At 38.4% G+C, this 14,932-nt stretch overlaps 1 protein-coding gene across 6 annotated transcripts in view; it reads left to right on the top strand.

The window, feature by feature from the left end:
* SDHC (succinate dehydrogenase complex subunit C) overlaps nt 1-12,695 on the top strand; it is a 38,500-nt gene extending 25,805 nt beyond the window's left edge. For all 6 annotated transcript variants that reach the window (XM_069478451.1, XM_069478450.1, XM_069478447.1 and 3 more), the window contains 2 exons: nt 9,547-9,710; nt 12,461-12,695. In XM_069478451.1, the coding sequence (XP_069334552.1) occupies nt 9,547-9,710; nt 12,461-12,565 (269 nt within the window). In that variant the 3' untranslated portion in view covers nt 12,566-12,695. The remainder of the gene's footprint in view (nt 1-9,546; nt 9,711-12,460) is intronic.
* Nucleotides 12,696-14,932: the final 2,237 nt, after the last annotated feature.

Below are 14,932 nucleotides of genomic sequence, written 5' to 3'. Positions count from 1 at the left end.
ACAGGCGTGAGCCCCCGCGCCCCGCCAGTTATTGATTATTAAATGTGATCTGTTATACGTTAGGAATCCTGGTCATTTCAGACTGAGGCAGTGTAGAGAATGTGAAAAAAGTACAAACTTTGAAATAAGACAGATTAGAGTTCAGTTCCAGTTCTGTCACTAACTAGCTGTGAAACTTCGGACAAGTTATTTGCCCCACCCTCCTGAGATTTGTGGATAATACCTTTCTGCTGTACAGGGGGTGGGAGGCTGGGGGCGGGGTGGCAGCAATTAGAATGTGGAGATCTCTACAAAAAATAAAAAAATTATCCGGGCATGGTGGCACATGCCTGTAGTTCTAGCTACTCAGGAGGCTGAGCCAGGAGGATCACTTGAGCCCAGTAGTTTCAGGTTACAGTGAGCTACGATGTTGCCACTGTACTCTAGCCTGGGGCGACAGAGTGAGACCCTGTCTCTTAAAAAAAAAAAAAAAAAAGCCTCATCTTGGCCTAGGTGACATTTTTCTCAAAATTATTTCCTCCATTTGCTCTAACTAATCTGCTAATTTTAATTTGGCTTTCTGGGCCTTAGATTTTGGTTATTGGAAGTGATATCCTACAGTGTATGTTAACTCATTGCAGTCTGTGTACATATTTTAGTCTCTTGTAATTTTGACAAGACAGAAGACCAGGTAGGCTATGGACTGCAGAAAATGCATCAGGAGTTCTTGTCACCTTTAAGATCTCTTGAGAAAGGTAGATTACCTTTCAGTCTACTAGATCATTGTTTCCTTTTCTAATAATATGCCTGGTTAGGACTGTGAGAATTAAATACTTTATATAAAGTTCCAAATACAGGCCTGGTGGTGATTAGTATTTACATTAATAATTGGAATAGTTAATCCTATGCCTCTCAGGAAATGAACATTTGTAGTTAAAAAAATCTCATTCTGAGCCCTTTCCATTTCATGACTGCTACATCTTAGTCCTTATGTTACCAAGATGCGATAACCTGGAAAAACTGATTTTTACCAGAAAAGAAAATGCTTTTCAGAAATGCTCTACTTTGGCTGGGCATGGCGGCTCACACCTGTAATTCTAGCACTCTAGGAGGCTGAGGCAGAAGGATTGCTTGAGACCAACCTGAGCAAGAGTGAGACCCCATCTCTACTAAAAATAGAAAAAAATTAGCTGGGCATGGTGGCATGCACCTGCAGTTCCCAGCTACTCGGGAGGCTGAGGCAGGAGAATCACGTGTGAGGTTGCAGTGTGCTGTGGTGATGCCACTGCACTCTAACCCGGGCAACAAAACCCTGTCTCCAAAAAGAAAAAAGAAAAAGCTTTACTTAACCTTAGTCTTCAGTGCACGATGAATACTCCCAGAGAGTTTGCAGGGAAGCAAATGGGCAGAATACATCTTGATAAGTGTGGCAACACTTTAGGTAAGAGAGCAATCAGGTGCGGTCAGCCCAAGTTTTAATCATCACTTGGACAGCTTCATGAAGGCTCTTGTAGATGTTTTCATTTGCAGTGATATCTGCAGGGGTTTGCTAAGGAATGTCTGAAAGAGCTTATGATGGCTTCTGGAAATGACAACAGGACTTGCTGACAGTCTGCACAGTTCTGCCTATAGCACTTAACTGTAGTGGAGCCAGCAGGAGCTGATCTTGGCAGCCAAGCAAAAGCACCATTTAATTTTTCTTAGTGATTAGATGGGACCGCTTCAGTGGCTTTGTTTTCTTAATTTAAATTGTTTAGCTGTTAGAAGGATCTCTCCTCAGGCACTCAAGTTCTAGGAGTAGGGTCAATTTCCTGATTCCTAATGCATCAGAGGAAGATTTACCAAATCTCATATTTAATTTCTTCTCATATACTTTTCACCTGTAGTGAGGAAAGCTTTGGCTAAAGTAACTTTTGATTGAATTAACTGATTGCTATTCCTGTTTGAAGAGGTGAGCCTTTTTTGAAAAATTAGGGAGGCAGGTAGCTAACATGGTCTCTTTTCTAATTTTATCTGGGTTGGAATTTGTGTAATGATCCCAGATCTCCTTGACTTCACAGAAACATTGTTTAAAAATTTTTTTTTCTGATTACAAAAACATATTGCAAAGAATTAAAGCATAGAAATACATGACTTTAAAAAGTTCCCCATAATCCCACTACTCAGAAATAGCCACTGTTCTGTGTATACCTAGAGACTTTGTTTCATTTTATGGGTTTTTTTGTTTGTTTAAGGACTGAACCCTTCAGAAAAATATCACCTAATTCAAATACAACTATTGGTACAGCCATTATTTACTGAATATTTAAATAATTATTTAACTCTCATAACAATCTGAAAAACAGGAGTACCCTCATTTAACAACTGAAGAAACTGAGGCTACTAACACCACACTTTTTTCTTAAGCACTTAGAAACTTATTCTTAATTGTTCTTTTAGGCTTAGTGGTATTTTCATCTTTTTAAAAAATACTGATCTTTAAAAAAATTGCCCGTTGATTAGAATTAAATCAAAATTTCATCCTGGTACTTGAGCTCCTTGATCAGGAGAAGCCTTTGAAGCTTTTGAATGGTTTGAATATTGCCTCCAAGCCTCTGGAAGAAGAAGGAGTAGATTAAGGGCATAGATAAGGTTGGCAGAATAGGAATAGGAAATAGAAAATAAAATATCATAATAATAATGCCTTATATTTTATGTAGTGCTTAGACTTTTTACTTTCACATCCCATATTTCATTTCACTTTTACAACATTATTATAGTAGATATGGGATATGCCTAATATCAGGTTGGTGTATCAAAGACTAAGCTAGAGCAAAATGTTAACTCCTAAGGCTGATTATTTCCGGGTTTGTTTTTGTTGGAAAAATGCAGAAGCATGACTTGAAAGCCCAAAACCTGTAGAGGCTAGGCAGGTAACTTAAATGAGTAAAGCAGATGATAAAGTAATCCAAATGAAATATCTCTCTCTCAGTCTATCTCCTTTCTACTTTTGATAGAGACATGGGTATAAGAAATATTTTACTTTTTTTCTTTACTGAAAGAAAAAAGTACAAGCACAGTGACAACTGACACTTAGTTCAGTGTTGAGGAGACACTAACTGGTATTGAGGACTCTGGCAGCCTTCCTAATAAGGAGGAGACCATTGATACATATCTTTAGCTGACTGTTGTCATACAGAAATTCACAACTAGTGTTACTGGATATTCCAATGAAGGGACAGCAGAAAGATAGATTTTTACATGAAATATTCTGATATCTTAATGATGGCAGTTGATTCAAACATTTCAAAAAACATTATAAGCCAACTACATGGCTAAATGTGTTTTAGACTGAGGGCCACCAGTTTGTGACTTCTAGTTTAAAGTAAAGACGACTTTGGAAGAAAGACTTCAGCCTTCCTTAACAGTGATTATTAAAAAAAGAAAAAAAGGCACTTGGTTGGATAGCATAGCAGTCTTTCATTTAACATGTGCTTCCTATTTCCCTTGTCCTTTTCCTCTTAGCCCCCTCTAATCAGTTTCACTTCACATCAGTATTCATACTGTGCAGTTTGAAGGGACATATGAAGAAGGTTAGTTGGCTGCCCGGTCTAGTCCTCTGCTGTATAGGCTAAGAAAATTAACTTTGTTTATTCACTGTTTATTCAGCTCTAGGGATTGATTCACCAAGAAACTAACATTCTAACCAGAACATCAGTTTATTAATTTATAATGAGAAAGGTAATTAAATTACCCAATACTGTGTTTCCTGATGTGTTCATTCTCTTCCTACAAGCAAACTGTGTGGGATACTACATTATAATCTGAAGGTTGTCTGGTGAGCAGGCAGTCAAAACAAGAGGAATTAGTTGAATGATCTTAACGGCTAATGCCATTAAGCATATACGTACATTTCTACTCTAGGAATGTTCCTGCAACATGTACTTGATATTGCTGAACCTGGTTCTAGACATTTATTCTCTGGACAAAGCTAGGGACATACTGCCTAATTTTTCTTGGTGGACCTACTTTTTATAGGTGCTATGCAGATCAACTTCATCATGTTAACATGTCTCATTTTGCTTTAAGAACCAAATGAAGAATAATATGTATTAGATATGAGCTTTCTTGGTTAAAAATCACATTTCTAAACATATCACCTTGAGTTCACCCAGATTTCCTTGATAAGATTTTAGCTGCTTTTTAAAAAATTATAAATTGATAATTTATAATTATATATATTTATAGGGTACAAAGTGATATTATGATTTATGACTACAATGTGGAATAATTAAATCAAGCTAATTAACACATCTATCACTTCAAATGCTTATTACTTTTTGTGGTGATAACATTTGAAATTTACTCTCTTAGCAATTTTGAAATGTATTATTACTAACTATTTAATATATTCACCATGCTGTGCAATAGATCTTAAAAAAAAAAACAAAACGCAAAACAAACTTATTCCTTCTGAGATTTTGTACCCTTTGATCATTATTTCCCTTGCCCCCTCCAGCCTCTGTAACCATTATTCTACTCTCTGCTTCTGAGTTTGATTATTTTAGATTCCACATATAAGTGAGAACATGCATATTTGCCTTTCTGTGCCTGACTTATTTCACTTAGCATAATGTTCTCCAGATCTATCCGTGTTCCTGCAGATAATATGATTTCATTTTTTTTATTATGTCTGAGTTGTATTCCATTCTGTATATATATCATATTTTCTCTACTCATCCATTGATGGACACTTAGGTTGATTTCATATCTGTGCTATTGTGAATAGTGCTGCAGTAACCATGGGGGTGCAGGTATCCCTTTAATATACTGATTCCCTCATTTGGATAAATACCCAGTAGTGGGATTGCTGGATCTATAATAGCTCTGTTTTCAGTTTTTGAGAACTCTCCATACTGTTCTTCATAGTGGCTATACTAATTTACATTTCCACCATTGGTATGTAAGAGTTCCATTTTCTCCATATTCTCACCAGCATCTGTTATTTTTTGTCTTTTTAATAATAACCATTCTAACTAGGGTAAGATGATATAACATTATGGTTTTGCTATTCATTTCCCTGGTAATTAGTGATCCCTTGTTCCCCCAACCCCTCTTAAAAACAACAACAACAACAACAACAAAAACAGGGTCTTGCTCTATCCACCAGACTGAAACTCCTGTTCTCAAGCAATCCTTCTGCCTTGGCCTTCCAAAGTGCTGGGTATACAGCCACCACACCCAGCCTCCCTTGCCCATTTTTAACTGGAATTTTTGTTTTCTTGTTATTGAGTTGTTTGAGCTCCTTATGTATTTTGGATTTTTTTTTTTTTTTTTTTTTTTGAGACAGAATCTCTCTTGCCCCAGATAGAGTGCAGTGGCGTCATCATAGCTCACAGCAACCTCAAACTCCTGGGCTCAAGTGATCCCCCTGCCTCAGCCTCCCGAGTAGCTGGGACTACGGGTGCATGCCACCATGCCTGGTTAATTTTTCTATTTTTAGTAGAGATGGGGTCTCGCTCTTGCTCAGGCTGGTCTCAAACTCCTGAGCTCAAACGATCCGCCCGCCTCGGCCTCCCAGAGTGCTAGGATTACCGATGTGAGCCACTGTGCCCTGCCTGTGTTTTGAATATTAATTCCTTATCAGAGGTATGGCTTGCGAGTATTTTCTCCTAATCCATAGGTTGTCCTTCATGCTGTTAATTGTTCCCTTTGCTGTGCAGAAACTTTTTAATTTGATGTAATCCCATTTGTCTATTTTTGCTTTTGTTGCCTGTACTTTTGGAGTCAAATCCAAAAAATTATTGTCCAGACCATTGTGTGGCTTTCCTCCTATGTTTTCATCTAGTAGTTTTGCAGTTTCTGGTCTTTACATTTACATTTAGGTCTTTAATCTATTTTGAGTTGTTTTTTATATATGGTGTGAGGTAAGTGTCCAATTTTATTCTCTATATAGATATCCAGTTTTCCCAGCACCATTTATTGAAGAAACTGTCCTTTCCCATTGTGTATTCTTGGCACCTTTATCAAAAATCAATTGATAATCCATGTGTGGGTTCATTTCTGGGCTCTCTATTCTGTTCCATTTGTCAGTGTCTATTTTTTTTGGCCTGTGCCATACTGTTTTAATTACTGTAGCTTTGTCGTATAGTTTGAAATCAGGTAGTGTGATGCTTCCAGCCTTCTTTTTGCTAATGATTACCTTGGGTATTCAGGTTTTTTTGTAGTTCTATATGAATTTTAGGATTTTTTTTTTCTATTTCTGTGAAAAATGACATTGGAATTTTGATAGATTGCTAGATGCTTTTTATTAACAGGTATACTTTTGGTTTATGTCATTTCTACAGATATCTGATATCAGTCATTACTTTTTATGTTTTCCCAATTTCATTCTCAAAGGGGAACCTTAACTTACTTCAGTTTGAGTGTTATCTCCTTGTTGTTCACGTTAATCTCTTTGGGGGGCTACTTTAAATGTTTTGTTTGGCCTTTATGACACTATATGACACTAACTGCTACAGTTTGGACCCAGTAAGCATTGAGGACTTGGTTTGTGATGATCACTGTGTGCTTTGGTTAGAAAAATGAGTAAGTCATAGCCCTTGCTGCCAAGGAGTTTACAGTCAAGTGAATTTACCTCCTCCTCCTTTTTTAACTATATTCTTCCCAAGTTACCCCATCTACACTTAAAACTTCACTTATCACTTACATGCAGATGATCCTCAAATCCATATCTTTAAATCAGAGCTCAGCTAGCTTTAGACCTTTATCCAACTGCTTATTGAATATCTTCACTTTGATGTTCCTTAAGCACCTCAAACTCAAACATAGACTAAATTGAACCTATTTTCTCATCTCCCGCCCAAATAACAACATCGACCCCCAAATATCAACATCAACCCCCAAATAAATCAAAGCTGAACTAAACTAAAGCAACCTGCATTTCCTTTGTTCCCTATATGGATAAAGAGCATTATTTAGTAGCCCATGCAAACCACCATCCTTGATTTAACTCCTTCACCCCCTATCCCAAAATTTTACCTCCTTTGTATTCTTTTTTATTAATTGTCCCTTCTCCATTCTCTCTGTTATTATCTTAGATCAAGCTATTACCACTTTATCAACTGAAGACTTAGGGTTAACATGACCTCCTATTCAAACTTCATGCCTTCATTCTTACTTCCATACATTTCATCCTCTTATTGCTGCCAGGTTGATTTTCTTTAAAGAGATGGGATCTTGCTAAGTGTCCAGGCTGGCCTTAATCTCCTGGGCTCAAGTGATCCTCCTACTTCAGTGTCTCGAGTAGCTGGGACTACAGGTGTGCGCCAGCATGCCTGGCTCAAGTTGTTTTCTTTCTTTTTTTTAATAAGAGACAGGGTCTTGCTCTGTCACCCATGGAAATGGAGAAGTAAATGATTATTAAAACAATCTTGTATATTTTCAACAGGTGTGCCCTTTCACTCCTACTGTTTAGAATAACTCTATAAGTAAGCCACAGTTACTGATGGAAATGGGTAGTGATAAAAACTAAGTAACTACTAGTAGAGATTTTTTTAAATAGCTTTATTGAAACATACTTCACATACCATACAATTCATTTATCTGAAATGTATAATTCAGTGATTTTTAGTGTAATATATTCAGAGTTATACAATAACTACAATCAATTTTAGAATATTTTAATCACCCCCCAAAAGAAACCTTATATGCATTAGCAATCACTCCTCATTTCCCCCTAGTTCTCCTCAAGCCTTAGGCAACCACTTACCTACTTTCTCTCACCATAGACTTGCCTATTCTGAACACTTTATATAAATGGAATCATACAATATATCGTCCTTGTGACTGGCTTCTTTCCCTTAGCATAATGTTTTCAAAGTTCATGCATGTGGTAGATAAATGCTATCAGTACTTCATTTCTTTTTATAGATGAAAAATATTCCATTATATGGATATACCATATATAATTTACTTCTTCATTGATTGATAGACATTTCGGTTGTTTCCGCTTTTTGGCTAGTATGAGTAGTGCTGCTGTGAACATTTGTGTACAAGTTTTTGTATGGACATGTTTCATTTCTTTTGGGTATATACCTAGGAGTGAAATTACTGCATCATAAGGTATGTTTAACATTTTGAGGAGCTACCATATTGTTTTCTAAAGTAACTTCACCATTTTATTAATACATTCCCACCAGCAGTGAATGAGGGTTTCAATTTCTTTCTAGCCTCACCAGCACTTGTTATTATCTGTCTTTTTATAATTTTATTTTTTATATATTTTATTAAATCTATGTTTATACGAACTTAGATTTTATGTAAATAAGATATAATTTTATGTATATAAATAATAGCATCCTAGTGAGTGTGAAGTCATTCTCATTATGGTTTTGATTTGCACTTCATTTCCCTAATGGCCAATGATATTGACCATCTCTTTATGTACTTACTGGCAATTTATTTATTTTCCTTGGAAAGATGTTTATTCAGATCCTTTGCCTGTTTTTATATTGGGTTATTTGTCATTTTAGTATTGAGTTGTATGTGTTCTTTATGTATTCTGGATAAAAGTCCTTCATCAGACATATGATTTGCCAATATTGTCTTCCATTCCTGTGGGTTGTCTTTTTACTTTCTTGTTTTTTTTGTTTTTTTTTTTTTTGAGACAGAGTCTCGCTCTGTTGCCCGGGCTAGAGTGCCGTGGTGTCAGCCTAGCTCACAGCAACCTCGAACTCCTGGGCTCAAGCGATCCTACTGCCTCACCCTCCCGAGTAGCTGGAACTACAGGCATGCACCACCATGCCCGGCTAATTTTTCTATATATATTTTTAGCTGTCCATATAATTTCTTTCTATTTTTTTTTAGTAGAGACGGGGTCTGGCTCTTGCTCAGGCTGGTCTCGAACTCCTGAGCTCAAACAATCCGCCCACCTCGGCCTCCCAGAGTGCTAGGATTACAGGTGTGAGCCACTGCGCCCGGCCTTACTTTCTTGTTGCTATCATTTGCAGCACAAAAGTTTTAAATTTTGATGAAGTCCAAATTAACTATTTTTTCTTTTGTCATTTATGGTTTTGGTGTCATATCTAAGAAACTACTGCCTTACCCAAGCTTATGAAGTTTGTTCCCATGCTCTCTTTCTAAGAGTTTTATCGTTTTTAGCTCTAACATTTAGGTCTCTAATCCATTTTTATTTAAATTTTTGTGTGGTAGAGATTTGAATGATTTAAAATTTTTTCTCACTCTTTTCCCTGAACTGAGTATAACTGTTTTTACTTTTTCTTACTGAGATGATTTTGTAGATCATGTAGTAAGAGGGTGACTTCTAAACTGGCCATTGAGGTTTTTATAGAGAAGGATGTTGAAGGGAGGAATAATGTACTAAAATGTGTGGCACATTCAGATTACGATCAGATCCCAAGTAGCCTATCTCCCACTATAAATTTGAATGTGAGTTTAAATCATCTCCATTTCAAAATGGTTTAGAGTTGTATGAGATGCCAGGGGCTGTCATAGAACCTAGTTTTATGCATTATATGAAGTGTAATTTGTGGGCAGCTGTGATGGGCTACTTGGTTTTCTCCTCAGGTGTCTCTCTTTTTGGCTTGTCGGCCCTGTTGCTCCCTGGGAACTTTGAGTCTTATTTGGAATTTGTGAAGTCCCTATGTCTGGGGCCAGCACTGATCCACACAGCTAAGTTTGCACTTGTCTTCCCTCTCATGTTTCACACCTGGAATGGGATCCGACACTTGGTAAGTTAACTGGGGATTTGCACGTATCCGGGGTGAAGGGAGTGGGAAGGCTAGGAGGATTCTCTCTCCTTCATTGCTGAGTTTAGTGTTGTTCTTAAGGTTAGTTGTGCTGGACCTTTATTCAGGGTCCTCTTAGGGAAAGCTGAAAAGACCCCCTGTGCATTCCTTGGCAGCCCTGCTGGTGGTATAGCTGAGCAATGAGTGTAGGCCTGGCAGGTAACTTGCAGGGTCTTAGTGTGAACTCTTCCAGTTTTAAGAGGGGTATTATTAAAACAGACCCCTGAAGCCACATCTGGCATAGAAGGCATATTTGTTAGATAAATATTAATTGGTCTCTGTTATGGGTCAGGTACTGTTGTAGACACTGGAGGTTCAGTTATGAGCTAGATAAACATGGTTGCTGCTTTCAATCTAACATTCATGTCAACCCAGAGTGACAAGTTTGGCTGGACTCAAATATATTGACTTTTGTTATTTAGACATTAGATTGTGTTAACTGTTTTTGTTTTGAGCTATTGGAAAGAATGGGACCAACTTTAATAGAAACTGGATGCCAAGGATCCCAGGCTCTAATGTTGGGTTTGGGAATCTTTTAGTGGACTGAAAAGTAACTGTGTTGCCTCCTATATGACCTTAGAGTCAGTTCAAAACTTATGTCTCTCTTCTATTTATAAAGGAATTACAGCTTAATCAAACCTGCCCCAGGGTAGAGATCAGTCCCTCCAGCATTTTGAGATTTCATATTTTGTGGTCTCCCTAGCCCTAGTCTTGCCTCCATTTCCAAGAAGACAATTGAAATTCCATTCTTTTTGATTTTCCATTGCTTCTGAACCTGCGCCAACTGTCAAAATGGTTGTTTTTGCCTTACTTTGACCTTTTATAACTTCCACATCAGAGCCTTACAGATGAGTACTTTCTGGATTTAAGTCTGGCCCAATAGACAGTTTAATGGAATCAAAAAAGTGAGAGTCTAAATGACATATTAAATTAAATGTATCTATCAACTGTTACCTGGGGCAGTGTTCAGTGTGATTTAAAATGACTTTTTACTTCCCTGAGGGGGAAGGGATGGCATTTCCATTAATGACTTCTTATTCACAGAACAAAGCTCTGTAAGGAAAATCATCTGATCAGCTTCCTGTTCACATCCTGGCTCAGGCGGGGACTTGCCCTATATGTTTGCCTTTGTCTCAGTATGTAGGAAGAGGAGGGGAAGAGATTTTACAAAATCCCGGAACTCTGGGCTCTTCTGTTCTGGTTTCTACCTATAATGGTAATCTTTTTGTTGAGAGAAGTAAGGAGGCTAAAAGACTTTTCTTACGCTCTTAAATCTGCTTTTATTTTTTCTTCTAGCAAGTACTCGCTCTGACTGTGGGTCAGAATTTTATCTGTTTTCTGTGACAGTCATAGTTTTTGGCCTCTGAGCTTGATAGCTGACTTGCCAGAAGGTCTGATGGGGGAGTGGAGAATGGGATTGTTGTAAGAGTAGGAAGTTATGGGGTCCATGGCATTCAAGAGAATATCCTCCCTACTGTCACTACCCAATGGGACTCGATTTTTTGTAAAACACTGCTTATATAAGCAAAACAACTCTTTGTGGAATCTACTTGACTCCTGATCCAGGTAGAAACTATTTGAAGGTTGAGGTGGGGGCATCTTCTCATCTTGATTTTTTTTCTGGGCTCTCTCCAACTTTTCTCTGAAGTGACTTCTAATTTAGTCAGTTTTACATTCAGACTGCAGGCATAGGTGTGTACGTGTGTGTTCTATGTGTATGGAAAGTGTGAAACCTGAAGAGTCTACTTTTGCCCTAGGGACTCTTCTAGCGATTTAGAGCATAACATGTAATATATCTCTAGGGCACAAGAGAGTCTAGATTAGCGTTTTTTAAAATGCGAGTTTTGGCCCAATGGGTAGGAAATCAATTTAGTGAGTTGCAACCAACAAAAAAAGAAATTTAAATAGAATAGAAAATATGAAATGCAGTACACATTAGTAACAGTAAATACTGCTTATTGTTTCATGAACTATCACTATATTATATATACATATCCACTGGGTTTCAATTTAAAAGAGATTTCTTAGTGGGGTCACAGTCAAAACAAAATTGAGAAATAATGTTTTAGATCCCAAAGAGTATTCTTTAAAATTCTAGTCCTCTAATGGTCGGATGTTCCTTCTAAAAAGAGATTCTGTGATTGATTATATCTAGGAAATCATGCATGTTATATCCCCCTTTTGGACTTAATTGGCCTATTAAGTCACAATGTGCATTAATAAATTGTTTGAAAAGCCCTGCAGTTAAGTGTTTACCAAATTTATTTGACCACAGAACTTTTTTCCCCCCATATAATGCTTTTCAATATTCTGAGGAACTACTTTTTAGAGGAACACACTTGGGGAAACATTGATCTAGATGTATTGTCATGAGGAAAAGTTCTATCTTTTCAGTCTGGAAGCTTTTGTATACCGTGTAGGGTTTGCAGCATTCTAGAAGATACTCCCCCTACCACCACAACACAATAGGACTTGATTTTCTGTCATTGGAATAAGTGAGTGGGAAGTACCATATTGTGGGTTTTGAGAAGGGAGAAGGTAGGGCATGAGAATAGAAGTCCTTTTCTCTAGAATCATGTTGAGAGGAGGTGCCTATTCCGGTACAGAGAATTTCTTCCTGAGAAAGGAGCTGTTAGGGTGACCAGAGTCCTAATTACTGAAATTCTTTTTTTTTTCTTTTCCTTTTTCTACAGATGTGGGACCTAGGAAAAGGCCTGAAGATTCCCCAGCTATACCAATCTGGAGTGGTTGTCTTGGTTCTTACTGTGCTGTCCTCTGTAGGGCTGGCAGCCATGTGAAGAGCTGAAGTTCCCAGCATCATCTTCCTACAAATTACGACATTGACTTGTCTTCCTGTTTGTCAGTCTTATCTCCATCCAGGGCAAAGTTCTTTTGATTTGTTTGGATCCTTTTGTGTTTGCAGATCCCCTTGGAGCTCAGTAGCAGTAGAGTACCTTGTAGAACCATAGTAGTGGAAAAGGGCCCAGCTTTCTCTTATTTCTAAAGATGGAGTGGCTGCAAAAACTCCCTTTTCCTGCCCACAGCTTGCAGCCTACCCTGTGCCTAGGAGCGCTTATTCCTCTTTCCATATTGGGCATTGATTTGTGCTGAGGGTCAGCTTTTGCCTCCTTCTTCCTGAGACAGTGGAAACAATGCCAGCACTGTGGCCTGTGCTCTGGGGACTGGGGGTGAAGCTTTGGGTGCCACTGCTTGTGGGTTGCTGGCTTAAAGAACAGTTCTGTTCTTTGGTCAGAGCCTCGGCTTTTAAAACCTACACAGTATGACCGAAAGAGGAGAGGTGGGGGTGGAGGGGAATTACCCTGTCCAGGGAGGGAGATAAAGAGGGTGAGTTGGTTCTTGGAACAGGTGGTTTGGGGAGAAAATTTACAGCTTTTGATGTAAGATGAAGATCCAGAAAATTATCATTTAACATATTAAGGGTTATTTCTTTTTCCTGCATTCTTGGAAAAACAAACCTCTTAATTTCATGTTTTCTAATCCAAGTTCATGTACCATCTTTTTCTGAAACTGAATTAAAATATTCATTTTATCTTTGACTCTCCTTGAAATCTAGAGAAACCAAGAGAATGGCTGCTGGGGAGGAGCCAATTTCCTCCCCCCTGCTTAGGTCTCAGGCATTTACACACACCCTCATCCCAATCTGCAATCTGACCTTTCCCAGGAGGGACACAGTTTGTCCTACAACTGACCACTGGAACAATTTTCAGGGACTTAAATACAAGTTAGTGAGAGATTTAAATGTCTCAGAGAAAGAAGGAGAAAAAGAAAGGAAGTTAAGCATGTAGAGAGCTTTTGGGTTATTATAGGCTCCAAAATTCCGTTAATGATTTATATGTCTCATGGTACAGTTCAGCAAATTGTGATCTAGTGAGGGATATAGAGGACCACTGGAGGTAGATGCTAAGGGATGGTGACCTAAAGATATAGATTTGGGGAGAAAGGAGAGTAGAGATTAAAAAAAGAAGGGATTGTTGAAAACCTGGCAAAAAAATTATAATTTAATGAGGAAACTTGCTGCTTTCATAATCTAGATAGGCTAAGCTTTTGGGTCCCTCAGTCCTTTGGCAGGCTTGCTATTTTGATAGTTTTTGGAAACTCTGGGGTAAGAGATCTGTCTTTTCTGTCACTTTGAGTTATTGGCCAACTAGTTAAAGCCATGGGTTGAAGAGGAGTCATAATGACTCTAGCTGGAGTCAGTTGGATAAGCTAAGACAGTGGGGACCTGCTGCCTCATCAGTCTTCATCCCAGCTCCCAGATAGTCTTTGGCCCTAAGTACTGATTGCTTTTCCCTTTTTGCTATACTGGCCCTGGGAAGTCTTTGTAGCCTTCTACCAGTTTATACCAGCTGTCCTCTTCTTTGTCCTTGGAGTGAGGGACAAGTGTTCATGAGAGAACACTTTGGCATGGGGACCAGGAGAGGTTTGGCAAGGGCATTAAATTTAATAGCCAGTGCCAAAAAATGCAAAATGGGGTCAATGATAAACAGATGTTGGAGGCTAGGAAATGGATAAGGTACTTTTTTTTGGTGTTTTCTTACCATTTGGGTGATTGAAGGGGGGTGTGTGACAGAACATCATGTTTGTTATTCTGCCCTAAATGCCCTCCATTTCTACTTAGCATTGTGGGTTTTTTTTTTTTTTTGAGACAGCCTTGCTCTGTCGCCCTGGGTAAAGTGCAGTAGTATTATCATAGCTCACTGCAACCTCAAACTCCTAGGCTCAAGCCATCCTCCTGCCTCAGCCTCCTGGGTAGCTGGGACAATAGGCATGTAGCACCATGCCTGGCTAATTTTTCTATTTTTTGTAGACATGGGGTCTCTCTCTTGCTCAGGGTGGTCTCAAACTCCTGAGCTCAAGCAGTCCTCCCTCCTCTGCCTCCCAGGGTGCTAGGATTACAGGCGTGAGCCACTGCACCTGGCCCTCTATTTACCATCTTAATTTTTTTCTCTGTCTTCCAGGCCCTTCCATATCTTCAGTTTTCAAACAATATTTGTACTTTTGCTCAGATATAAAGTCTAAGGCAAGGATAGCATCTTCTACTTTTCGACTTTGGCTTTCCTTACCTTTTCTTCTCCACCTTCTCCAAATACACATGTACATGTTCTATTAAACAATTCTGCTTCTGATTTTGAAGTTGTTAGTTG

The sequence above is a fragment of the Eulemur rufifrons genome, chromosome 8 (genome assembly GCF_041146395.1).
Source record: "Eulemur rufifrons isolate Redbay chromosome 8, OSU_ERuf_1, whole genome shotgun sequence".
In the NCBI taxonomy this organism is placed as follows: Eukaryota; Metazoa; Chordata; class Mammalia; order Primates; family Lemuridae; genus Eulemur; species Eulemur rufifrons.
Note: the sequence above shows the minus strand (reverse complement) of the source record. Positions and strands in the feature narration are given on the sequence as shown.